Source organism: Castor canadensis, chromosome 2 (genome assembly GCF_047511655.1).
Source record: "Castor canadensis chromosome 2, mCasCan1.hap1v2, whole genome shotgun sequence".
In the NCBI taxonomy this organism is placed as follows: domain Eukaryota; kingdom Metazoa; phylum Chordata; class Mammalia; order Rodentia; family Castoridae; genus Castor; species Castor canadensis.
Genome location: NC_133387.1, coordinates 28,887,332 through 28,914,628, shown reverse-complemented (window position 1 = coordinate 28,914,628; position 27,297 = coordinate 28,887,332). Strand labels below are relative to the sequence as shown.

Genomic DNA, 27,297 nt, shown 5'->3' with positions numbered 1-27,297 from the left:
AACCTATATTTGGAGGTGAAAAGAAAGGATGGAACTACTTTGAATAAGAGCATCTAATAAATTTCTGGGGAAGGAGAATAGGCAACTTATTTCAATGAAGACATGTCCCATTATAAATTATTTGAGGTCTGATACTATTTACATTTCTTATTACCTCTTAAAACCTTAATGTCATATTTTAACATAGCAACCTTATAATTAATGTTATCTACTACTGCATTAGTGAACAGTATAGAGTTCTCTTCAAACAAATACAAGTTCTAGAAAGTATGAATTATACCTTCAGCCTGTGAAAGCGAATAATGTCTCCAATTTTATAAATTATAGGAAGGGCTTCATAGTTTCCACTAAACAGCAGGCAAGTTAGCTTTGCATTTGTCTGGTCTACAATTGTCACAACTGAGCAATAATCTGTAAAATACAAAAATATTTAATCTGAATTTTACTGTTTCAAAGCATTTAATAATATTCTTACTTCACAAAACCAAATTTTATTCTTCCCTTTGATTAAATCTTCTAAAAAAGGATGAAAAACAGAGACAATTTCATTCAATATACACTGCAAAAAGTGATTTACAAAAATTAATTTTAGAAAGTTCAGTAAAACAAAAATAAAGATTCTACTTAATTTTTCTGGAGGGGAATAACTTTTTCACTACTTCAAAATTTAGAACTAATGGAGTAGATAAACATTCAAGTAAACAAAACATAATTCACAAAATAAACATAATTAAACTGTGAGTGAAGACTGGAGTATAGCTCGTTGGTAGAATATTTGCCTCTCAAGGGTGAGGCCCTGGGTTTAATACGCTGCACCATTAAAAAAAAAGTTGGAGTGAAAACAAACGAATATATTTGCAGCAAATATGGTAGCCACATCTGTACTAAATTGTTTTTAAAAACATAAGATTTTATAGCAAAGTGTAATACAAATGAGTAATTCAGAGAAAATTATGTAACAAAATTCAAAAGGATAACAGTGACTCTTAGTAGACACTTATAAAAGATTACACATTTGAATGAAAGTTTTTGAAACTGATTAAAAATTTAATGATGATTCTAGTTTCCATGAAGGCAGTAATTTTAACATGGTTGATAATTAAAATGTAATAACTGCCTTTTAATATGTTTCACAAAATTGCATACTTTGAAAATGTGTTGACTTCCTGTCCTTCCCTGTACCATAGTAATTATGGCACAGAGAGAACACACCCCAAAATATTGAAGGAAAGAAGAAAGAAGATATCAATATATTTCAGGAAGATGGGGAAGTAAATGGTTAAGGGATAAAAATGACAGGAGGTTGAAATCCACAAAACAGTATGAGATGGCTACACTGAAAATGAGTCACTGGGATGGAGAGTGGGGGAATTGGAGCTGAAATTAGGGGATTAATTAAAAGTTTACACACAGAGCAAATATTCTTCAATCCTCAGCCATTCTGACCTTCACTTCTCTGAAAATGTCCTCGGGCAGTCAAGCACAGTAACTTACTAATTACTACTGTTTTCCAAGGAAGCTGTGCTGACTACCTGGGAAAGTGGTAAGATTTATCATGTGAGTGTTAACACCAGAAACCAATTCTTTCTCATCATATTAGGAAGTATACAGACTGATTGGCAGTTCCTTCTGCACTCACCTGAGACTCACACTTTCAATCAAAATGCCCTATGCAAACTGTTAGTTTTGCTCAGATTTTCCTGAACATGTTAGAAAAATGAACTACTTATACAAAGCACAAGAGATAAAGCTCTACAACTTAAAAGGAATCATACCTGCATTTTAAATACAAAGCAAAAATGTGGGGTTGGAGGGAAAGGAGGAGGAAGCAGAGGAGAAGGATAAAGGTGGAGTAGAGGGGAAAACAAGAGGAGGGAAAGGAAAGAAAGTAGAGAGGAGAAAAAGATAACTGACTGTGAGGAGGGGGAAATAACTCAAAGTTAACACTAAATTTTTTTTTAAATGAAATAAAAACCATAATAAGCATCTTCAAAAAGAGTAAACATATTTTACATCCTCATTCCTTGATATACCATCAGAATCCACTGGATCCAAATTTGGTTTGAGAGTTTCCTTTTTCAGTAGTTCTATTTCTTCTAGGGATTGTCATTTCATGACATCTCTTTCTTTGTTTTAAGCCTTCCAATGTTTAAAGATAAAATTTTACACGGAGCAAATCATTTTTACTTGGAAAATCACATGGCTGTATTGTATCCTATATAAATATAACATACATTATGAGATTTTAGTAATTTTTTTCCTGTATCTTGAAATATACTGCTATTCCATGTCCTAGCAACTTCATGGTTTGTGAACATGCAGAAGGTAAGAGTATATATATAAAGGTGAATGGAAGGAATAATGATGTAGACATTTAAAAACTTACTAGATTAAACATTTGATGCTTACAAATCTAAAATTAAGAGTTTTATAATTATGGAGCAAAACAACTGTCCTTTCATATAAAAAAGTTGTGAGTAGTAAAAATTTTCAAAAGTTGTTTGATGATGCAAGTGCAAGAACACACACACACACACACACACACACACACACACACACACGCGAACAACAAAAAACCCTGTAATCTTATGTATTTATCGCTTCAATACCAGGTAAACAGGGAATTATGGAATAAAAATGTGGGTTTTCTATGTTTAAATTCTTATTAAAAAGCTATGTTTTTATTATTTCTTCATTTTTACCTCTGTAAAATATTTGAAAAATGAATGAAAATTTTACAAATACTTAAGTATGTACTGGACCCATCTAGTAAAAGTGATAATTATTTCCTACTAAGCTGAGGAAAAATAAGAATAAGAACTCATTAAGTTGAAGAAATATCTCCAACTTTGAGGCAAAAGGGAAAAATGACAAAAGGACAAAAATAAGAGAAATTGACAGAGGAAACTCAACAGAAATGAGCTTTTGTAATCTGCTTTCCAAGAAAGAGATCCTGTTTCATGGACATCTGGATATGGTGCAGCCTTCCTCCCCTGGATGAGGTTACATCCTTGCTTATGCAATTTGACTCAAAACTCACAGAAGCTGAGCATTTGAACAATTACCTTAAGTATAGAGACTGATCTGTAAATTTTTCCAGAACACACATAAAAGAGAAACCATGCAGCCAAGAGTATGGCATCTTTTTCAACTCTAACACTTGTATACTTTTGTTGAAGAATAAGCAGGAAATAAACACTATGTAAGGAATTCAAGGGCAAAAGAAAAAACATAAAATATTCTGCTGTCTTTTCCTGCCGTATATAGACTGCTTCTGTTCAGTGCTGCACCTCAGGCTAACAGTCAGAACAAAACAATAGGTGAGATCTCATTCTGTAAAATCTGCTTAGGTTGCTAAGCAGTACAGTATATGACATCACTTCAAGTCAGTCTTATCAGTCAAAATCTGAGTAAGATAAGCACAAAAAGTAAATTGTTTATAAAAGAGGAAGAAAATTTACCAGAAATGAATGAAACAAAATCTTCCAATGAAATGGCCCATGGAAGCAGATAGAATGAACAGTCACACCAAGATAAATAATTGTGAAATCAGAGAACACCAAATATAAAGAGAAACTTTTCAAAAGCCTACAGAGGAATTCCAAGATGGCAGCTAGAGGGAGGAAGCAGAAAGCGTGCTTCCTAAAGTAAAATCTTGCAGAGACGCTGGAGATACACATTACAGGAAAAACCACCGAGAAGAAGCAAAACTTGGACCCCTCCACACCTCCAGCCTGAACACAGCATCTCCACTTCATGTTAAACAGAGAAACCAGGAGGGCTCCAGTGCTGCCACCAGACACCAGACGCCAGTGCCCAGATGGCTTGGGATGACCCGGACCAGGAGGTGAGCTAAGCAGTAAGTGGTACTCCCACAGATAATCCTGGAGCAGATTAGATAGCCCCCTGGACAGACCAACCCCAACTCAGGGAGAAAAAGAGAAACTGAATAATAACAATAACAACAAAAAAGACGAGTAGCAAAGAGGGCGGGGCACGCTGAGCTCCCCGAAAAGGGATGGAGGGGAATCCCTCACAAGCCGGCTGGAGAATGCAGGAGCTGTGGCACACACCCAGCAATCAGGAGTGGGAAAGCTTGTAAAAGTGGTGATGGGAGGAAAACACCACAGGAGAGGGGGGAAGGTCCACTTCCCACATGAGCTGTAAATAAACACACAGGCCTGAGAAAGCCAGTGCAGTGTCACCTCCCCCAGTGTGCTTGGAAAAGGGAAAGGCTGTAGCAGTGAAAGTCACGCCAGGAGAACTCCAGTAAACAAAGCCTGGGGGGCATGAGTGTTAAGCTTGCTCCTGAGATCTGCAATCAATAATGCCTCCAGCAACAACAGGCTAACAACAGCAGGCAAGTGAGCCACAGCCGCAGATAGCCATTCACAGAACAGTCTCCAGAGTCTCTCTTTTTATTTTTTTCTCTCTTCCTTTCATGAGACAATAACCGAACTATACCTGCATGCTGAAAAACTTACTGAAATTTGGGACACTTTGTGAGTTTTTTTGTTTGTTTGTTTTGTGCTGTTTGGTTTTGTTTTGTTTTTATTAGTTTTGGTTCCTCTTTGATGAGACAATTACAGAACTACTTCTGAGACGTCATCTCCAGGACTGGAGGCTGCGGGACAAACACCAAAATTATTAAGACTGAAACTTTATTGCACTTGACACTTGAACTTCGAGATTTTTATATATATATATATTTTTTTTTTTTTTACTTTTTTCATTTATTTATTTTTAATTTTTTTTATTTCTTATTTTCAATCCTCTGTCTAATGCCTGTTCAGCTTACTGTTGATTAGTACACTATCTCTCCCTGTTTATATATTTAAAACTTTTTTTGCTGTTTGTTTTGTTTTTTCTACTTGTTTATTTGCTTTTCCCTTTTTCATTAACTTCTTTGCTTTCCATCTCCTCTCACCCTTCCATTCTAAATATCACCAGTGTTATTATTACAAGCTAGAAGATACTTAATTGCACACAGTACAAGTAACAACACCAAGGGCAGTGATGGGAAGACAGAAAAGACAGGGAAACCAGTTTCCCCACAGCAAAAACTTAGCACAGGAACCAGAGGGAAATGAAGAAAACAGATACTCAGATCCAGACTCCAACAAAATGAAGATAAACTATGCCAAAGAACACAATGAAGCCCACAAGAATAATCTAAAAGAAGAAATAACTACAGGTAATCAATGAGAATTTTATAGAGATGATACTGGATATGGTCAACCAAAATGTACAGGAGACATTCAAGAAATACCAACACAACAAAAATAGAGAATTTGAAAAAGCAAAAGAAGAAATAAAGGAAACCATAGAAGCACTGAATAAACACCAAAGTGAAATAAAGAACATGATTAATAAAGAGATAAATGAACTCAGGAAAAAATAGACAACATTAAAGAGGAAGGGACTCAGGATATGGAAAACCTCAGAAAAAAGAATGACACAGAATTGCAAAACAAAACGGAAGGCCAATCCAGCAGAATAGAAAAAACAAAAGACAGAATCTCAGAACTCAAAGATGAAATGGTAATTAAAGGAAAAAACTGAAGAACTATTAGTTAAACAACTCAACACCTGTCAAAAGAAAATGCAAGAACTCACTGACTCCATCAAAAAACCAAACCTGTGAATCATGGGCATTGAAGAAGGAGAAAAGGTGCAAGCAAAGGGAATAATGCATAATATAATCAACAGAACCAAAGACAAAAACCACTTGATCATCTCAATAGATGCAGAAAAAGCCTGTGATAAGATCCAACACCATTTCATGATAAAAGCTCAAAGAAAACTAGGAATAGAAGGAAAGTACCTCAACATCATAAAAGCTATATATGACAAACCTACAACCAGCATTATACTTAATGGAGAAAAACTAAAACCATTCCCTCTAAAACCAGGAAGTAGACAAGGATGCCCACTATCTCCACTCCTATTCAACATAGTACTGGAATTCCTAGCCAGAGCAATTAGGTAAGAAGAAGGAATAAAAGGAATACAAATAGGTAAAAAAACTGTCAAAATATCCCTATGTGCAGATGACATGTTCCTATACCTTAAAGACCCAAAAAACTCTACACAAAAGCTCCTAGACACCATCAATAGCTACAGCAAATTAGCAGGATATAAAATCAACATAGAAAAATCATTCGCATTTCTATACACTAATAATGAACAAATTGAGAAAGAATATATGAAAACAATTCCATTTACAGTAGCCTTAAAAAAAATCAAATACCTAGGTGTAAACCTAACAAAGGACGTGAATGACCTCTACAATGAAAACTATAAACTTCTAAAGAAAGAGATTGAGGAAGACTATAGAAAGTGGAGAGATCTCCCATGCTCATGGATTGGTAGAATCAATATAGTAAAAATGTCTATACTCCCAAAAGTAATCCTCATGTTTAATGCAATTCCCATCAAAATTCCAATGACATTCATTAAAGAGATTGAAAAATTTACCATTAAATTTATATGGAAACACAAGAGGCCACGAACAGCCAAGGCAATACTCAGTCAAAAGAACAATGCTAGATGTATCATGATACCTGACTTCAAATTATATTACAAAGCAATAGCAATAAAAACAGCATGGTACTGGCACAAAAACAGATATGAAGACCAGTGGAACAGAATAGAGGACCCAGATATGAAGCCACACAACTATAACCAACTTGTCTTTGACAAAGGAGCTAAAAATATACAATGCAAAAAAAGCAGCCTCTTCAACAAAAACTGCTGGGAAAACTGGTTAGCAGTCTGCAAAAAACTGAAACTAAATCCATGTGCATCTCCCTACACCAATATTAACTCAAAATGGATCAAAGATCTTAATATCAGATCCCAAAATCTAAAGTTGATACAAGGAAAGAGTAGGAAATACTCTGGAATTAGTAGATATAGGTAAGAACTTTCTTAATGGAACCCCAGCAGCACAGCAACTAAGAGATAGCATAGATAAATGGGATTTCATAAAACTAAAAAGCTTCTGCTCAACAAAAGAAATGGTCTCTAAACTGAAGAGAACACCCAGAGAGTGGGAGAAAATATTTGCCAGCTACACATCGACAAAAGACTGATAACCAGAATATATAGGGAACTTAAAAAACTAAATTCTCCCAAAACTAATGAACCAATAAAGAAATGGGCAAATGAACTAAACAGAACTTTCCCAAAAGAAGAAATTCAAATGGCCAAAAAACATGAAAAAATGCTCACCATCTCTAGCAATAAAGGAAAGGCAAATTAAAACCACACTAAGATTCCACCTCACCCCTGTTAGAATATCCATCATTAGCAACACCACTAACAACATGTGTTGGCAAGGATGCAGGGAAAAACGAACCCTCTCACACTGTTGGTGGGAATGTAAACTAGTACAACCACTCTGGAAAAAAATCTGGAGGCTACTTAAAAAGCTAAACATTGATCTACCATATGATCCAGCAATACCACTCTTGGGGATATACCCAAAAGACTGTGACACAGGTTACTCCAGAGGCACCTGCACACCCATGTTTATTGCAGCACTATTCACAATAGCCAAGTTATGGGAACAGCCAAGATGCCCCACTACTGATGAATGGGTTAAGAAAATGTGGTATCTATACAGAATGGAATTTTATGCAGCCATGAAAAGAACGAAATGTTATCATTCGCTGGTAAATGGATGGAATTGGAGAACATCATTCTGAGTGAGGTTACTCTGGCCCAAAAGACCAAAAATCATATGTTCTCCCTCATATGTGGACATTAGATTAAGGGCAAACACAACAAGAGGATTGGACTTTGATCACATGATAAAAGTGAGAGCATACAAGGGAGGTATGAGGATAGGTAAGACACCTAAAAAAACTAGATAGCATTTGTTGCCCTCAACGCAGAGAAACTAAAGCAGAAACTTTAAAGCAACTGAGGCCAATAGGACAGTGGGACCAGGGACTAGAGAAAAGGTTAGTTTAGAAGTATTAATTTAGAAGATAACACACACACATAGGAAATCAATGCGAGTCCACTCCCTGTATAGCTATCCTTATCTCAACTAGCAAAAACCCTTGGTCCTTCCTATTATTGCTTATACTCTCTCCACAACAAAATTAGAGATAAGGGCAAAATAGTTTCTGCCAGGTATTGAGAGGGTGGGAGGGAGAGGGAGAGGGTGGGGGTGGGGTAAGGGAGGGGGTGGGGGGAGGGGGAGAAATGACCCAAACATTGTATGCACATATGAATAAAAATAAATTAAAAATAAATAAATAAACAAAAGTCCTACAGAGAATAAAAGAAGTCATCTACATACAAATTAAAAATAGAATAAAGTCACACTTCTCTATAAGCACAACCAAGGCTCCTACAAGACAGTGAGAGCAAGGTGATCGTTTTGATCTTTACATGTTATAAAATTATCAGTCAAGTATAAAGAAAGGTTAAGAATATTTTCATATATTAGCATATCAGAAACTTCACCTTGTTACAATTTTTCTTGGGCAACTCTGTAGCAAAACAACAGGAAAATGCATGAAACAGAAAAATGTAGCATTGAGACAATAGTACAGATAATAGTTCTACAAGACTAGAACTAGAAAACAGGCTTAGTAAACAACCACTTTAGAATGGATTAAAAGGGAACTGATCTAACAAGAGCCTCCATAAACAAAGAATAATCTAGACTGGGGAAATAGCTCAGTGGTTGAAGAGCTTGCTTAGCATGCATGTGCAAATATAAATGCAAGCCCTGGGTTCACATCCAGTTGTGGAAAAAAAAAGTTAGCATAACGAGCTCTAGATTCATCCATGATGTCACAAATGGCAGAAATCCCTTCTTTTTTCCATATGATGTCTCATATGTGGATTCTAAAAAAGTTGAAATTCTGTAAGTAATGTGTGTTATGGTTACAAGAGGCTGGGGGGCTGGAGAGTTTAGGAATGGGAAGACGCTGACCAAAAAGTTATACTTTCAGTTAGACAGAAGGAATAGGTTTTCCAGATCTATTATATATCATGGTGACCATAATTAATAACAACGTACATTTCAAAATTGCTGAAAAAATAGATTTTTAAATCTTACTCCCAAAAAATGAGAACATGAAGAAATGGATGTAATTAGTGTGACAGAATCATTTAAGAATATACATATATCAAAACATCATATTGTACCCCATTTATTATTATTTGTAGTGCTGGGGATGGTACCCAGGTCCTTATGTTGTGGGTTAGCAAGAGCTCTGCCTCTATGCTATATCCCCAGTCTTATGAAACTACTAACTGTCAATTAAAAATAAAAATTCAAATGAAAAAAATCACCCATACAACTACATATTTAGATAAACGAGAAGACTAATATAGTGAAGCCACAATAGTCCTGTATTATTAATAATAATAGCAAGAAAAAGAAATGCCATTAGAAACTCCAGGAAGTATAAAAAGATGTAAAGCAATATATGGTCCAAATATGAGGTGAATTAAAATGTGGAACTGACACAGAAAAAGCATCAAAAAACTATGTATGCCTATACTTACAGGAAAATTATAAAGCTGTTATTTTGATAATAAAAAGTTGAAGTACATTTGATAGAAGATTAAAAGCAATGATACTAACTATAAAGAATAAGGAATGAAAGATAAATGTATTATTTAAAACTAGAGTCAATAAGGAAAAAATGAGGACTAAAAATCAAAAGGAGTAAAATTTCCCATTAGTAGAAAAGATTTTAATAATCTAAAAGAACTCTCTCTCTGAAAATACTAATGGTTCAATAAATTACAACTACATGGACATACTTCAAAAATCCTTTGCCAGCTCATAAATAAATCCCAGGGTGAAAACAAGTGAGGCAGGAGCTGAACCTGAATAGGAAACAAATGTAGGAGCTAAGACACATTTGTCACAACTCTTACAAATCTAGAGCTTTGGAAATTACAGATCAAGTCTGAAAAAAGATACTGCACATTGGACTACTGCAAGGTGGAAGCTGAAACTGAGATATCAGCATAAATCAATCACTTGAAAGGATGGAGCTAGGGGAAAAAAAACCTACTTGCTAGTATAAGAAACCAAAAGAAAAATCTGTCCGACTATGCCACAGATTGAGAATGAGAGAAAAGTAAGGCCAAACTGTAGGGACTGGCATCAATATGTTCAACAAAACTCCTACAAACAGCTTAATAGTTTGTTTCTCCTTATTTTTTATTTTGGTTTGGTGTTTGGCAATAGCATGTTGATTTAAAAGATTAAATGGAGGAGCAAAGGGCTGCCACCATTTAAGACATACTTGAAAAAGAACACAATGGGACACTTGTGCGGTTGAAGAGCAAAAATAGAAACTTAAAGAGATCATGATAGAACAGTTTTTAAGCAAAAAAGTTATTCTCCAGCAATATGCTTTTTTAGTGATTAATAGAACAAAGCTACCACTTACCACTTCTGTCATATATTTGTACCTCACCTATGAAAAAGTTAATGCTGAGTAACTACATATGAAATTTTATCCAAAAACAAATCACAGTAAACACAATTCAGCAAATGTTCTTCCACAAAGTATCATCATTAATGTAACATGACATCCCACAAGCACAACTTAACACAAACACTATCCTCTCGTTAACTTTGCAGATGGAGTTATAAGCATGTTACTAATATCACCAACCAAACTGCTCAAGTTATAATTACCACTGCGAATAACGCCTCTGCAGTTATGGTCCTCTTTTCCCAATAGTGACAAAATTAACCAACTTCACACTGAAACCACACTGGCTGGTTTACCATAAAGAATGGTGTACTTAGAATAAAACACAAATACTGTGAAGGTTTTAAATTTCCTAAAAATTCACGGCAGACAAAGCACAAGGGCAGAGAGAGCATTAGTCTTAACAAAATTCAGGTACACGTCATCAAACTTGGTCTTGTTACATTTTTATTTCTTGGAAGCTTCTATAAAATCACATAGCACAGATTCATTTTTAATCGAATGAATAAGCCCACATTTTATATGGGCTTCAATAGTTGTAACAGACAACTGTTTGCTACGCTATGTTACTTCTATTTGTGTAATTTTAAACTACAGCAATCCCAGAATATTTCTTTCCTTTAAATGTTTTGTAATGAGCCACTTTTGTAAGTTGGGGATATAATGCAAGAACAAAAATACAAATTTAAATGGCACAAAGAGAATTTTAACGTTAGCCAAGATGAACAGACATAACCCAGACCTTGTGATACTAAGATAGTATTAAAGAAAAAAAAAAGTTTTGAGATTTCGGTTAAAAAAAATTAGGCTTAATCAAACTTTTAAAATGCTGAAGAAGGTTTCATATCTTGTTAGACACCCTTCCGCAAGGAAATTCTGAACTTTTCAAAAGATGAGCTGATAGATTACAAAAGGCTCTAGATTAAACTTTGAGAAGCACTGATGTAGGCCTGTTATGTAGGAAGCTACTACAGGGTCACTACTAATTTTTACAGTACCTCTGTGCAAATTAGAAAATGACTCTCCTTTCTCAAATAAAAACACTGCACAAAGCTCATCAGTTTTATAAAAAGCCTAAGAGAGCAGTAGCCTCAGCAGTACATACACACCCTCAGAACAGGGACATATAAACATCCCCCACCCCCGCAAATTCTTCTAGAAATGACTGTGTCAGGTTCAGAGTTAGTGTGGGAATGGGCTGCCAACAGAGAGAAGCAACCTCAAGGGATGCCCAAAGTGCAATCACAACGGTTATATGTGCCAGAGTATATATCTGTATGCCTAGAATTTTGTGTATAAGCAGATAGCTATGGGAGCTGGTGTAGGTTTCCTGAGCCAGTATTCCCCAGCAGCACTTAAGACTTCAGCTGTGAGACTTGAAATCTCCACATTCCTCTGCTCTTATCTAAAAAACTCACATGTGCATCACAAGCATACTAAGTCCCTGTTCTTAACTTTTACTTGGCTTATGTGTTTCTCCTTTGGCAGTACAGCTACCTGTGTCTTTTAGTAAAGTATAAAGATACCCATCATGTGCTCAAATGATTTCATAAAATAAGAATTTATTAACAGACACAGGAAAGGTAGAAAGGGAAGAAAAGCGGAAAAAAGAAGAAAAATTTTTTCATAGAGCAAGTGCTTCTTCAAAGCAGAAAATGAAAGCATTTATACTTTCATATATAGAGAGTAATAAATTGGACTTTGTAGACATGTAAGACTTTCTTAATTTAGTAAAAATGGTAGGGGTGGAGCACAGTTGTGCAACAGTAGAAATATTTATAGGAGAATGACCTTCCTTGCAAAGTTTTAGAAAGCCTGCCTGGAATTTAAATTCTCTTACGAATTCTCTCCACTGCCCCACAATGCTAAAATCTTTGTTATGGTATTTATGTTTTACTAGGGGTAATTCCTTGGCGTTTCACTTCACACTTTGTTTTCCATTCCAGTCCAACTTAAAAAATTTGGCATATTAGTAATCTACAATTTACTCTCTACTTAATACCACCATTCAGTGAGAGAATTAAAGGAATAAAGCATGGTCTCTTCCCCCGTGAAGTTTACATTGTTCTTTTACTGATTCATATTCTCACAAATTGATGTTATAATCTTAGCTAGTGTTATTTTATGTATTTGCTATTGTACAGTGTTTAATCTCCCTGTATAGGCAATCATTCATCATGATTAAGACAGAATTATGGTACACATGAAACTCTCCAGAAAAACTGGAAAATGATATTTAAGCTTGGCACAGATGAACAGATATCTTTAGGACAGTCCTACATTTCTGCCAATAACTCAAGTTTAAAGATGGGCCTAAAATTAGAAAATTAGATATTGGTGAAGATACTTAAGAGTTCTAAATACAGTCTAGTGATCAAATAAAAATAAAATGCAAAATACATAATTCTTAATATTCTAATAAACAGAAGCTGAAAAAGCCTTTACTACTTCTCAGAAAGGAAACAAAATAAAAATAAAGTACTTATATTAAGCAAAGTACTTTGTTACCAAGGCTTCAACTGGGGGGGGGGATTGCATTATTTAGTGGTCAACAATTATGGAGGGCTTATTATATAATGGCAGTACACTAAGCAATTTATATATAATATTCCTACATAGTTGTATATAGCATGAATTATTGATTTTAGCTTTGAAATAAGGGAATTTAATTTCTTAAAAGGTAGGTAAGGTGCCCAACTTCTAGCATGTCTAACTCATATGTTGCCATATTGCATTTTTTGAAAAAACAAAATCTCAAAGAGATTAAAATTGTATTCTTAAAATTGTGATGGAGACTTGAGAGTTTTTCTAACCAGGTAAAATTATACTGTATCTCAACTATAATACAGTCTACTGTTTCATGCATTTGTCTTGAAATATAAGTCATTAATGAAGAATTAACATCATTTTATAATGAAATTTCCCCTATTAATTTATCCCACAGAAACAAACACCAAACAAATTACCACAGATTCTATCATGTCATTCTTATGAAACTTATTTGCTACTTCTACAGTGTGATAACTATTACTTGTTTTTTTATTCATAAATTGAATGAATATAAGAAATGAATAGAAGTCAAAAAAGGAGTGTCTCCTGAATAAGAGATATCCAGATAACTCTTATCTGAGTAAGAATTAAATTCTAGTGCAAAGACAATCAAAGAAGATGTATGTGTAAAAGTGTGAAACCACTTAGAGAGGAATAAATTGAACTATGAGTGGTAAGAGGATAGAGGACAGCATTACAAATCAGGGGATGCCAAACAATGGCTCTTAAGCCAAACCTAACCTGCCACTGGATTATCAGCCCAATGCACTTGACTTATGTTTTAAAAAAAAGTTTTCACATTCATAGGTTCTAATCAAGTAATTGTTTAGAACTTGATTAGAATAACAAGTAAAAGGAGTAGCAACAGATTTAGAAATACACAAAATTGTAAGAATGCAATTCTAAGAATACAGTTCCACTTATGGGACTAGAAGTGAGCAAGTGTATCGATCAATTCCTAATTGTGAGAGTGCAGGATGAAAAAATCATGAAATTACAAGTTTTAGGTATCAGGACAGTTAAGGGAGTTTCTAATTTAAATAGCTGAGTGAAGATGCCTGATGAGTCACTAAAATACACACACACATATACATATACACACATATATAAATATATATTTAGGACAAATAGTATATAAGAATATAGCAAATATTTTTCAGTGCAGTAACTAAAACATAAAAGACTTCTAAAGAATGCCAGGGAGAAAACAGACATGTTCCAAACAGAAAACATGACACAGAAAGATAGGCTTTTGAATCTGGTATTAAGTCTTCTCAGTTCATAGCATTTATAACACCCAGTAGTTGATCAATCATCTTTACAAATCCATGCATGTCTCTACTTACAAAAAATACATAGCACTTGTAAAAATTCATTCCCTCTAATGTCTGTGGTAGACATTTGGAAATCATTTAGTCTCTTTGTGCTTCGATTTCTTTATCCAAAAAAATGAGGAAAATAATAGTCACCTCATTGGATTGTTAATATAATTAAATAGGAAGTAATTACATGTACCAGGCTTCAAATAGTGCCTGGCAAGGTTAAATGCTATAGAAGTAGTGGCAGATAGTATGAGCAAAAGCAGCAGCAACACTCTTTACAAATAAACCTATAAATGATTTTACACTCTGTCTGAACAAAACATCTGATATCTGAAAACATCTTGCCAAAATAAAGTGCCAATTTAATCAAAGTTGGCATATGAAATGAAGATTATAGATTAAATGGATTATAAAGGAATTTCAATCTGAATTTTCACTGGAATCTCCATTAATTGCTTTTAAATATAGTATCATCAACCTGCTCAGAGAAGGAACTTGTTAACAGGAACATCTGGTCATGATATAAAGATTCACTTGGAACAGTTTCTAAAAAGATGGGAGGTAGAAAATAACCTTTCTTACCACATTCATAAAATACATTAAAATGTCAGAGATAAAAAGAGGTAACTCTAATGGAGCAAGAGAGTACACAAGGGCCAAAACAACTAGTATTTTGCTTAAAACTTAAAAGAAGCTCACCAGATATTAACAAGGAAAATTGCCTGCTTTATTTAATTGCTCCAAGGAAGTATTCTACCTCCACATCCAAAATTTATTTTCAATAATGATTTTACAAAATAATTTAAAAATATTTCTTTTCCCTATGCCTTATTTTTCACTCTTTTCCAAATTAAGACACAAACCTAAAAGTAATAAATCTACTTTCTTGATAGCTAATATGGCCAGGGAAGGTGGGGAGAATAGAAAGAACTTTATCAGCATTCATACTTTACCTAAATAATATGTATGTTTAAACTTCTGATAAAAAAAAAAGATAGCATTTGATGTCTTCAATGCAAAGGAACTAATGCAGAGCTTTAAAGCAACAGAGGCTAATAGGAGAAGGGGACCAGGAACTAGAGAAAAGGTTAGTTCGAGAAGAATCAATTTAGAAAGTAACACATATGTACATGGAAGCAAAACTAGGAATCTCCCTATATAGCTATCCTTACCTCAACTAGCAAAAACCCCTGGTTCTCCTTATTAATATTTATACTCTCTCTTCAAAAAAATTAGAGAAAAGGGCAAAACAGTATCTGCTTGGAAACGAGGGGGGAGGGGCGAGAGGGAGGGGGTGGGGGAAAGGGAGAGGGCGGGGGGGGGGGGGAAGGGGGTAGTAATGACCCAATCATTGTATGCACATACAAATAAAGAAAATTAAAACAAACAAACAAACAAAAAAAACCACTGCCCACAAAGCTTTAGCACACTTCATACTTAAACTTCTAAGAAAGTATTGAACTAGCAGAACACTCTGGCTATACTTTACACAGCCTAATAAGAATCTGGAAAAGATAACAAATGATAAATTAAGATCTCTATTCTGTAATCTTGAGCAATTCACGTAATTTCCTCAGTATGATAAAGTGTAAATTGACTTGGAGCTTTATTACAAGGGAAATCTGGTAGCTCATCTAAGCAAGTTCTTTAACCAAGGAAGAAAGCACGCACAAATCATACAATCCACAAAAAGTTCCTCTTTGAAAGCTGCTTCATCTCCTTATTTACACCACTGCTGTTTTGAAACAAACTAATATTTCAGCAACACCCTTCACATGCTATGGAAATGTTCCAGCAAAAACTATGAAGGAAGTTACTAAGTGAAGGCCATATTATATGCTACAATCTTATTTCTTTTACAAGGAAAATTACTATACAATACACAAAATAACAACACTCTTTTTATTATGCTGGTGAGGTTACATAATTTCCCTTCATGTCTTATGACATTGCAAAAGAGCATGGAAGGCAGAGGGAAAAAACCAATGATATAATAAAAATTACTAAGTGAAAGTGACATAAACTAGACAGGCAATAGTCTCTGCATGAGTTCATAAATGCTATTTTGAAGAAGTTCTATTCCTTTTTAATTTTTTGGTTTTTTATTAGCATATATTAACTGTACAAATGGGCTCCTCTGTAATTTTTCCATAGATGTATGTATTTTGATCAAATTCACCCTCTGTAGCAATGTCCTCTATCCTCATAAGAGTTTGCACTAAAGAGAAGCAAAACATATGAACAATTTTTAAAATTAACTAGAAAAGAACATAAATATTCAGCAACAAAAGGAACAAAATACTGTTACAATACAATGAACCTCAAAATCATTATGCTAATGAAAGCCAGAAACAAAAGACTACATATTTACATGTTTATCTATATGCGTGTCCATAATCTAGAGAAACAGAATTGTGCATCAGTGGTTGCTTAAGGGCTGTCTGTCTACAGAGGAGAATCCTTTGATCTGGTGTTGCATGTTCAAAGCCTTCCCTACTCATAAAAGTAAAACTACTCTATTTGGTCAAATCAGTATCAATCCACCCAAATATCAACATTTGAGGTTTTGTTGATAAATCTTGTCAACCAGCACCACTTCTTCCATTCTATTGGACATTAGAAGCTACAGTCTTTTAAAAGCTGTCATTTTAATTAGAACATGGAAGAGAGCAAATTTAAACACATGTGCTATACCATCTACCCCCATCTTAAATTGGATGAAAACCACAATCATGAACAAGATCAGAGGTCAGCAAACCACAGCCTGTCAGGTGACTGCCTGCTGTTACAAAGTTTTATAGCAACACATTCATTTACAGTGTCTACAGACTAGTTTCATGTTACAGACACAACAATGAGTCATTTCATCTTACATAGCACATCCTTTTCATATGCTCACCATTAAACTAGTTCAGGGTTTTTCCTTTGAAGACCAGAGAGGAAATATTTTACGCTTTGTATGACAATAGTTTCAACTACAAAATCAAAACATTAACAACACAAGCTCAAAATGTGAATACCTGGGTACATACATCTGGATATTATTGCTCTGTATTCTGACATCATATTGCTTTATGTAATACGAAAAAAAGCACAAAATTGCACTATTCGACAATACATTCATTCTAGTACTTTTGTGAGGCAATATTAATAAATTTGAGCCTTTCCTGAACATAAATATTGGTGCTATTTGTCTGATTCTCCTGAAGCATTTACTTCTGTTGAAGGATGAGTTCTCTCAACAGGAGTAACAATGTAAGTGTAACTAAAGTAACAAGATGGATAGTTTAAAACTTCACTATCTTGCTAGTAGTGAAGACATCTTGCTATGTCTGAAAGATGGATTTTAAACTTTCAATGACTATGTTCAGATAAAATTGATGACATTCATTTTAATTTATATCTCAGAAAAAACAAAGAAACATATTATCTCTGAATAACAGATGGCTCATTACTAGCCATGAATTTTTTACTAAGGGACTGGATTCAACTCAACATGTCTGATAGAAATATAAGACATATATGCATACATAATAAATATGACTGTTCCCGGTGGCTTTCATTTTTATGAGTGATTTAATAAAAGAAGAGAGCATAATTACTCTAAATTATAACTAAAAACTGTCTTCAGTGTTTTAAAAATACCCATTTCACTCTATATTATCATTTTTATTTTCCTTTGGGAAATGATGTATTTGCTGGTCAATCTAAAACTTTCAATAACAGTAATTAACAACATATCAAGTGCCAAAAAGATTTTACAGATGTCTTCTACCAAGTTAGATAGGCATTTTTAGCAGTAATGCAGCTTGTTCCTAAGCTTGGAAATTGGATCAAAGTCAATCATGTAAAACTGGCACTTGGGAAGAGGACCACAGTGCTCTCTGCACTAATACCTAGAATGTGCACATGCAAGTTCTGAGGACCCTGATGGTGAGAGGAGCCCTCTTCTAAAGTCAAAGTGTACAGACTCCATGCTGAAAGGTATGATGGGGAAGGGCCTGAAGATTAGGGAAATGTACAGTGGAATGAAAATATTTGAGATATCTCTGCTTCAACTTTAATGTTTCCTTTTCTTCTAAAACAACAGAAATCATTTTCCACAGGACTTCCTTTGCAGTCTTCAGACTTAGTCTGAAGTCTACTTCAAATTTATGTCTAGATTCAGTAGTTTTCATATTGTCACTTACAGTGTAATTCTCTGCAATGTACAGTAATAAAATATTCTGATCACATGGAAATGAGACTTTCATGCATTCAGCTCAATTAAGAGTGCATTCACAGCTCATACCTCAGTAGCAATGTAATTCTACAGATAAAATGGTCTGCAGTATGAACTCAATGAGAGCACCTTTGTTCAGCATGATCGCAGCTCTTGGAATGAGGCACATAAAGAGCATTTTATCAACAATGCCCATCGTTTCACAGTTTAAACACCTCTGAAATATGGATTCTTTAAAAAAAAACATAACTTAGCTCTATGTTCTTAATGATAGATAAAATAGTGCCTTTAACAAATTATGGTGTTTCAGAATAGGTGAAATACAGCAACCGATGTTACATTTAGTTTGTTATCTCAGGATAAACTGCAATCCGTGGTTTAAACTCAGGGGAGCACTTACTGCACAAACCTTCTGCCACTCGAGCCACACTGATCTCCTTATCTGTTTTCGTTTTTTGGATAGTACTGGGGTTTAAACTCAGGACCTCATGCTCGCCAGGTAGGCACTCTACCACTTGAGCCACTCCACCAGACAGGCTTTATTTTTCATATTAGGGTCTCGCTTTTGTCTGAAACTTTCTTCAGACCACAATCTTCCTGCATTTGCCTCCTGAGTAGCTTAGATTACAGATGTGAGCCACCATACCAAGCTTGTTCTTTTTGAAATAGGATTTTACTATTTTCTTGCCTGACTGGCTTTGAATCACCATCCTCTTATCTCTGCCTTGCAAGCAGCTGGGATTATAGACTTGTAACACCAAGCCAGGCTCCCTTATAACAAGTCTTCAAATGTATAATAGAATACGCTGTATAAGCACAATACTGTTTAAAAGATCTGTAAAACTTTTTGATCTTGCATATCAGAAAGTTTGTATCATCTGAATAGCAATTCCTCATTTCCTGCTCCCCTCAGCTCCTGGAAACCATTTGCCTTCTATGAGTTTGACTACATTAGATGCTCCATATAAATATGTGAAATCATGTAGTATTTTTCTGTGACTGGCCTATTTCAGTTAGCATATTGCAGTCAAGATTCAGCCATCTTGTTGCATGGATAGAACTTCCTTCTTTATAAGCTAAACAACATCCAACTGTGTGTACATGCCCATCCATCCCCTAGTAGACACATGATCACTTTTTGCTTCTACAGTCTATGCATCAGGTATCATATGAGATTTCGAGTCCATGTCAAGAAACTCTTTACCTATGTTTTCTAAAAGCTTCAGTTTTAGGTCATATATTTTGCTCATTAATCCATGTTGGGTTGACTTTTGTGCTAATAACTCAATTTCATTTTTTTGCATGATATCTTCAGTTTCCCCAAATCACATCTTTTTAAGAGACTATCCTTTCTCTACTGTATGTTCTTGACACCTTTGTCAATGATCATTGTGAAGGTTCACTGTGAAATTCACTGTGAAGGTTCATTTCAGGAATCTCTGTTTTGTCCACTGGTCTATACACTGGTGTGCATGTACCATACTGTGTTAATTATTATAGCTTTATTATGAAATCAGGATATGAAAGGCCTCCAGAATTTTTCTTTCTTAGGACTGTTTTTAGCTATTTGAGGTCTTTTGTGGTTCCATGTCAATTTTAGGTTTGGTTTTAATTTCCCTATAAAAAAAAGCCATTGGGATTTTTATAGATGTTGCATTAAACCTGTAGATTATGCTGGTAAGTATGGATCTTTTAACATAGTCTTCCAATTCCTCAGCAAAGTAAATAATTCCATTTATTTGGCTTTTTTAATTTCTTTCAGCAGTTCTCATACTTTTTGGTGTACAAGTTTTTTCTCTCTTTAGTTGTTTATCTCTTATTATTTTATTGCTTTGGGGTTACTATACATGGGACTGATTGATGGCTTCATTTCCTTTTGAAATTGTTTATGAATGCTGTATGGAAATGAAACCTACTTTTATACGTTGATTTTGAATCTTGAAAATTTTTTGTTTTTTTGATAGCACTTGAGCCACATCCAGAACACTGAATATCTTGCAACTTTATTGAATTACTTAATCAGTTCTCACAGGTCTTTCTCTGAATAATTTAGGGTTTTCTACTTATAGGACCATGGCTTTTGCAAACAATTTTGTTTCTTCAGTTCTGGTTTGGATGCCTTATTTCTTTTTCTTGCCAAACTGCTCTGGCTAGGACTTCCAATACCATGGTGAATGGAAGTAGTGAGAGTGAGCATCTTGTCTTTTTCCTCATCTTAGAGGAAAAGCTATCTGCTTTCAACTGGTGAGTATTACATTAGCTGTGGGCTTTTCTTATGTGGCCTTCATTATGTTGAGAAAATTTCGTTCTATGTCTAGGTGTCGTGTATTTTAATCATGAGTGGGTGTTTACTGTTGTCAAATGCTTTTTCTGTATCTATTTCAAGATGATATGATTTTCACCTTTATTCTTTAAAGATGCTGAAGCACACTGACTGATTTCGTATGTTAAAATATCCTTGCATCCCAGGGATACATCCATTTTGTCTTGGTGTTATGACTCTTTAGTGCAAAACTGAATTCAGTTTGCTAGAATTCATTAGAGATACTGGCCTGTAGTTTTATTTTGTTTATTTTTGTAGACTTTGCTTTTGGTGTCAGGTTAATGTTGGAATCATAAAATGAGTTTATGTTCTCTTCTTTTAAAAATTTTGGAAGAATTTAAGAAAGACTGGTATTAATTCTTCTTTAGAAATTTGGCAGAATTCACCAATTAAGCCATCTGGTCCTAGGCTTTTCTCTTTTGGGGGAGGTTTTATGATTACTGATTTAATCTCATCACTTATAGGTCTATTCAGAATTTCTATTTCTTTATGATTCAGGATAGATAGTTTTAAAGAAAACTGCCCATTGTTGTTTTAGAATCCTTTTTATTTCTACAGCAATAGTTGAAATGTACCCAATTTCATTTCTGATCTTGAATCAACTGTTTTCTTAATCTAGCTAAGTCTATCAGTTTTAGTTTCATTGTTTTTTTTCTCCAATGTTTAATTGTTCTCTATTCTGTTTATTTCTGCAATGATCTTTATTATTTCTTCCCTTCTGCTTCCTTTTGGATTATTCTTTTGCTAGTTACTTGAGGTGTATGTAAGGTTGTTTATCTGTGATCTTTATTCTGTTTTTTTAAAAATGTAGATGCTTCTTGCTATAAAGCTCCCTCTCAGAATTAATTTCATTGCACTTTGTAAATTTGGGTATGTTGTGTTTTCATTTTTGTCAAGATATTTTCTAATTTCCTTTTAGATTTTTTCTTTAACTCACTGATTGCTAAGAGATATTATTTAATATTGGACACATTTGTGAATTTTCCAATTTTCCTCCTGTAATTGATTTTTAGTTTCATTCCACTCTGGTCAGACAAGACACTTGGTATTTCAATCTTCTTAAATTTACTCACTTGCTTGTGCCCTACCATATGAACAATCTTGGATGGCATTCTATGTGCAATTGAGAGGAATGTGTATTAGGTTCTAGTTTTACAGAATGTTCTGCACATATCTGTTAAATTTTTTTGGTCTATAGTGTTGATAATTTTCTCCACATCTTTACCTTCTGTCTAGAGTGTGTTTCTATTGTTTAAAATGGTGTACTGAAATTTCTTCCTACAATTCTGTGGGTATCTATTTCTGCTTTCAGTTCTGCAATGCCTGCCTCTTTTATTAGGAGCTCTCATGTTGGCTGCATATATAATCATTACATTTTCTTGATGAATTCATCTTTTTATCATTATATGATATCCTTTTTCTGCTGTACAGTTTTTAACCTAAAGTCTATTCTGTCTGGTTCAAGTAGTCACCTCTGCTTCTTTGCGTTATCATTTACATGCAATTTATTTTCTTACTATTTTACTTTCAACCTATGTGTATCCTTAAATCTAAAGTGAGTTTTTTTGTAGGCAGAATATAATTAAAATATCATTTTTATCCACTAAGGTAGTCTACGTCTTTTGATCAGGGAATTCATCTATAATTCAAGTAGTTGTTGATCAAGAAGGTCTTATTTTCATGTTGTTAGTTCTTTCCTTTCTGTCCTGCAACTCTTTGTCCCTACTTTCTTTTCTTGCTATCATCTTTTATGTTTGGTTGACTGTTTGGAATGATAGGCTTTGAATGATTCTCATTTACTTCTGTGTATTTCCCACAGGTATTTTCTTTGTGGTTGCCATGAGGTTTACCTATATCTCATAACCATACCAATCTATTTTAAGTTTATAGCAACTTCATTACATAAAAATTCTACACCTTTACTTCTCCTCCACCATATTTCATGTTACTGATGTCCTAACTTACATGTTTTTATAGGGTATATTCATTAACATATTTCTATGGCTATAATTACTTTTTATATATTTGTCTTTCAATTTCTGTAAGAAATTTAAGTGATCCATGTACCACTGCTACAGTACTTTAATATTCTGTATTGTTTATACATTTACCTTGAAATCTCATATTCGTATCGTTTCAAACTGTTTAGTATATTTTTAAAAATTTTATTCTTATTGTTTTTAAACTTTAGACTCCAGAATCTAAAGACAATACTTCTTTTATGAATTAAAATGGCCAAAGAATATGCATCAGTGTTATAAACAAATATAAATCAGACTTGAGCTTCTGTTCTAAGACTTAGGGTACTGAACAATCTGTGCTTCTGAAACCAATAATATAGTTCTCGTTCATAAAACTGCCATCAATTCTGATACCTACCAGTTCCTTTGCTTAGATATGGGGGTTTAAAGAATTTCACAACACCATACACATTGACAACTGTACCACCCTTAAGTTGATTCAGGGGTGTATATATATAGTTTGTTGCTGGAACCTAAAAAAAGAAGAGAGAGGGATAATGTAATTTGATTTTATAAGTTCAGAATCACATTATGGTCATGTTTGTACATTACCAAATCTATTTAACTATATTTCATTCTTTTACTTGTCTAAATGATGAAAGCTGAAAAAAGGTAAATGCACAGCTTATAAAGGTTACTACATAAACCATCTAGTTTTCTGTACAAATAATTTTGTTTATAAATGGTGTAATTAGCACATCAGCCTATGAAAGCATAATTAATGTATAATTTAATTGAAACATACTTTTTCAATAAGTAGAAAACAGTATATTAGAATATCAATTAATGTATAAACTAAAGCATTAACATAAAACAATATTTTTAAAGTATGCTTATCTTCAGTGTAAGAGATCTAAGAAAAGAGAGTTTTACTAAAGGGAACATGCCAAGGTATAATGAGAATTTCTGCATGCCATGAAAGAGAAATTAGAATATTGGTCCTACCAATAAAGAATTCCATGTCTTGTAAGTACACTGGATATACCAAGAGTATTAAAGGCTATAATTGCCCCATCAATAATTAAACCATTATAGCTATCTTTACATTAGTATTTCCCTAACTTGTTTGGGCAAAGAAAACATATCCGGATATGCACCATACCGTTCTTAGAGAACATTCTAAAAACTGTAGTTAACAAAACTTTGGCTGTGGTTTTTAACTTTAATATCACCTTGAAACTTATAATCTCTCTCCTCTCCCCCACGTTTGTATTTTAAAAATATTTTACACACACTTGCATAAAGCTAGGTTTTTAAAGAAAACTAATCACTCAGGTCAAATGGAAGAAAGGGGCTTAGAAATCTTCAAAAGAAAGCCATGGCTCACCAGTGATTAAAGAAAAATGTTCAGCATAATAAAGAACAGAAGAAAAAAGATGTGTGCCTCAGCTGACAAAATAATGAGACCCAGTATTCTCTCTTTAACAAGTATCTCACTGATACCAAAATGAATGGGGAGAGACAAGTGCATCTCAAGAAGACTAGCCATTATGGTCATCCAAATAACTATTTGCTAATTCACAATCAAGAAAAATTTTCTAAATTATTAATTTGACTTCCATGTCAACCAGCCATTATTATAAACTAATAAATTGATAAATCTGCTTCCTAGCGATTCTCTACAAGTCTAGTCAATATATTCAAGCTGAACATATATTTGTGAACATGGTAAAGAAACTTACATAATAATAACCAATAATTAGGGAATAGTCCTTGCTGATAATAAAGTATGATATTCCTAAAGAAAGACTGTAGAGGGGGCATTCAAATCAGTTTGAACCTAAGGGACAAATCTGTGTTGAAGGAGATATGGCAGGATTAGTTAAGGAAAGTGATAAACAAAGGCTTCCTGAAGGTAGTGAAAATGTAAATACATAAAGAAAGAGAACAGTACTGGACATTACATTACACAATCAGGGATCTGCCAATAGTTTGACAAGATGGATACAAAAGCTATATGTATAACATCTATGACTCCAAGCTGTATTTTAGGATCCTACCAAGTCCCAGACTTATAAAAGGATCTAGTACTACTTATCATGGCGATGACTGTCAAGATACTTTATTATTCTATAAATTATCCTAAAAGAACCAGAATTTTACTGTCCAATAGAAATTTTGTAACAGGAATGTTCTACATCAACACTGCAGCAAATAATGACTAGTATAAGTTATGAACTGAATTTTAAATTTTAAGTAGCCACACATGATTAGTTGCTACAGATTTAGACAGCATGGGTCTAGATAATCACTTTGGCTTCAGATATTAAAACATTCATGAGAAACTCTGAGCTCAAAATATTTCCCAAGACACTTAGTATGTAGATCACTTGGTTTTCATTTCACACAGAAATGAAAAGATTTTTATGATACGATAGCTTAAGAGGCAGACCATTATGGACATTCTTAACTGTAAGAAAATATGAGCACTGAGGGTTGGGGATATAGCTCAGTGACAAGAGTACTTGTCTATCATGTATAAGACCCTGGGTTTGATCCCTAACACTACAAAAATTAGTAACAAAAATGACAATAATAAACACTAGTTTAAAATTCAATTGACAACATGTGCTGGAAGTTAACTAGTGGACAACAATCAAGTATAGCAGACAATATAAAACTGAGAAAAGACACTTTTCCTCCTTCCCTTTCGTCCATCCATTATTTAGCTGTGGGTCATGTATATTAAACAGGGTGCTGAAAGTAATGGTGTGACCAAAACATAACCAGCCCCCATTCTAATGGAAGGGAAAGTCCACAAAAAGGAAGAGAGGATGAGTTGTCTTAAAAAATTGCTTTGAGAGTTAGGGTGTTGCTAAGAGGTAAAGCATACACTTGGCAGAGCCTCTAATGAGATAAGCCAACAATGCTCTAAAGACAGAAAATAAATTCAACATGTTTAAAAAATCAGGTGTACATGGCTAGAGTGTACTGGTCATAGGTAGTAAGATTAGGGTGAACAGGAATACACGAGTTGGATTATGTTAGGCCTTCAGATTAAATAAGTAGGCCAAAGTTTTTAAATACTGAAGATTGTACAGGATCAAATCACTGTCCTTTGTTACTTGAAAAGGACAACCTTAATGTTACTAGAAAACTAAATACTCTGTTTCCTAAATTCTAACAGCATCCCTCGGCTGAAAACAGAAAACAACAAAAACAAAAAGTACTTTAAGAAAAGAAATAAGAACTTCATCAACAGTAACTCAATGATTTCTTTTCCTGTTTTCTTGATGATAATGGGGTTTAGAACTCAGGGTCTTGTGCTTTCACACTGCCAACTGAGCCATGCCTCTAGTCCTTTTTGCTTTAGATTTTTTTTTGAATTGTTTTTTTTAAGACAGGGTCTTGCTTTTTGCCCAAACTTACCTGGGACCACAATCCTCCTACCTATGCATCCCATGTAGCTTGTATTATAGGTGTGTACCACTTCTGCCTACCTTATTTATTGAGATGGGATCTAACTTTTTGCTCATGCTGGCCTCAAACTGTGATCCTCCTAATCTCCATCTTCCAAACAGCTGGGATTACAGTGGTGAGTCACCACACCCAGCCCACATGTTTTCTTGGTATCAACCAGAAGGTGCATGTTCATTTTAAAAGTGTAAAAGTGTAAAACAAACATCTTACAGTCAGAAAAATAATGTTCAATAAATCTGTATGTGACTTGTTTAATTTAGAATAGCTTGGCTTTGTGAAAAGTTTGGAGACTTTTTTTAGTTTTACCTTATTTATAGATGTTCAAAGAAATACGTAGTATTTGAAGCAATCAATATATAACAATTTTAGGAAATACTAATACCCAAGGATAATTCACATTTTATAAGGTACATCAACCCTTTTATTGATTAGTTTCTCCCAGAAATTCATTATATTGAACTCATAATTTCAATTATATTACTACTCAGCATTTAAAATCACTATCTCATAGTCAATGTCAAGAGGAAACAAAGTCCTTGTACACTATTTGCCCATTAGAAAATAAAGGTTTAAAAATGTAGGCAGAACAAAAGCATTGTATTAATCTTTATCGACATATTACCTTCTTTCCAGTTTCATTCATCTACAAGTAGCCCAACTATGAGAATGGGAACCAAATGTTATAGCAAAATTTTATAAAACAGCAAAAAAAATGGTTTGGAAAAGAAAAATGTATCACAAGTATAAAGGCGTCTTTATTTAAAAATTATATTATTTGGCACAACACAATTCAGCATATAATGAGTTTAAATATTAGCTGATTAGAAACAAAAGAAATGAATTTGCTTATGGATTAGAACTAATAAAAATCTCGATGTCTTAGTACAGTAAAAACTTCTAATTTTCTTGTGTATGTATATAGCTTATGTAAAATATCAGCAGAAATTTCAGAAAATGGAAT

The 27,297-nt window shown here is 34.0% G+C and overlaps 1 protein-coding gene across 18 annotated transcripts in view; it reads right to left on the bottom strand.

Moving 5' to 3' along the window:
* The window catches only part of Pot1 (protection of telomeres 1), a 101,570-nt gene that overhangs the window by 53,645 nt on the left and 20,628 nt on the right, over nt 1–27,297 (bottom strand). For 17 of the 18 annotated variants that reach the window (XM_020180265.2, XM_074064021.1, XM_074064033.1 and 14 more), the window contains 2 exons: nt 23,275–23,389; nt 281–411 (listed from right to left, as the gene is read on the bottom strand). In XM_020180265.2, coding sequence (XP_020035854.1) covers nt 281–411; nt 23,275–23,389 — 246 coding nt within the window. The remainder of the gene's footprint in view (nt 1–280; nt 412–23,274; nt 23,390–27,297) is intronic. The other variant, XM_020180266.2, reaches the window with a different exon arrangement.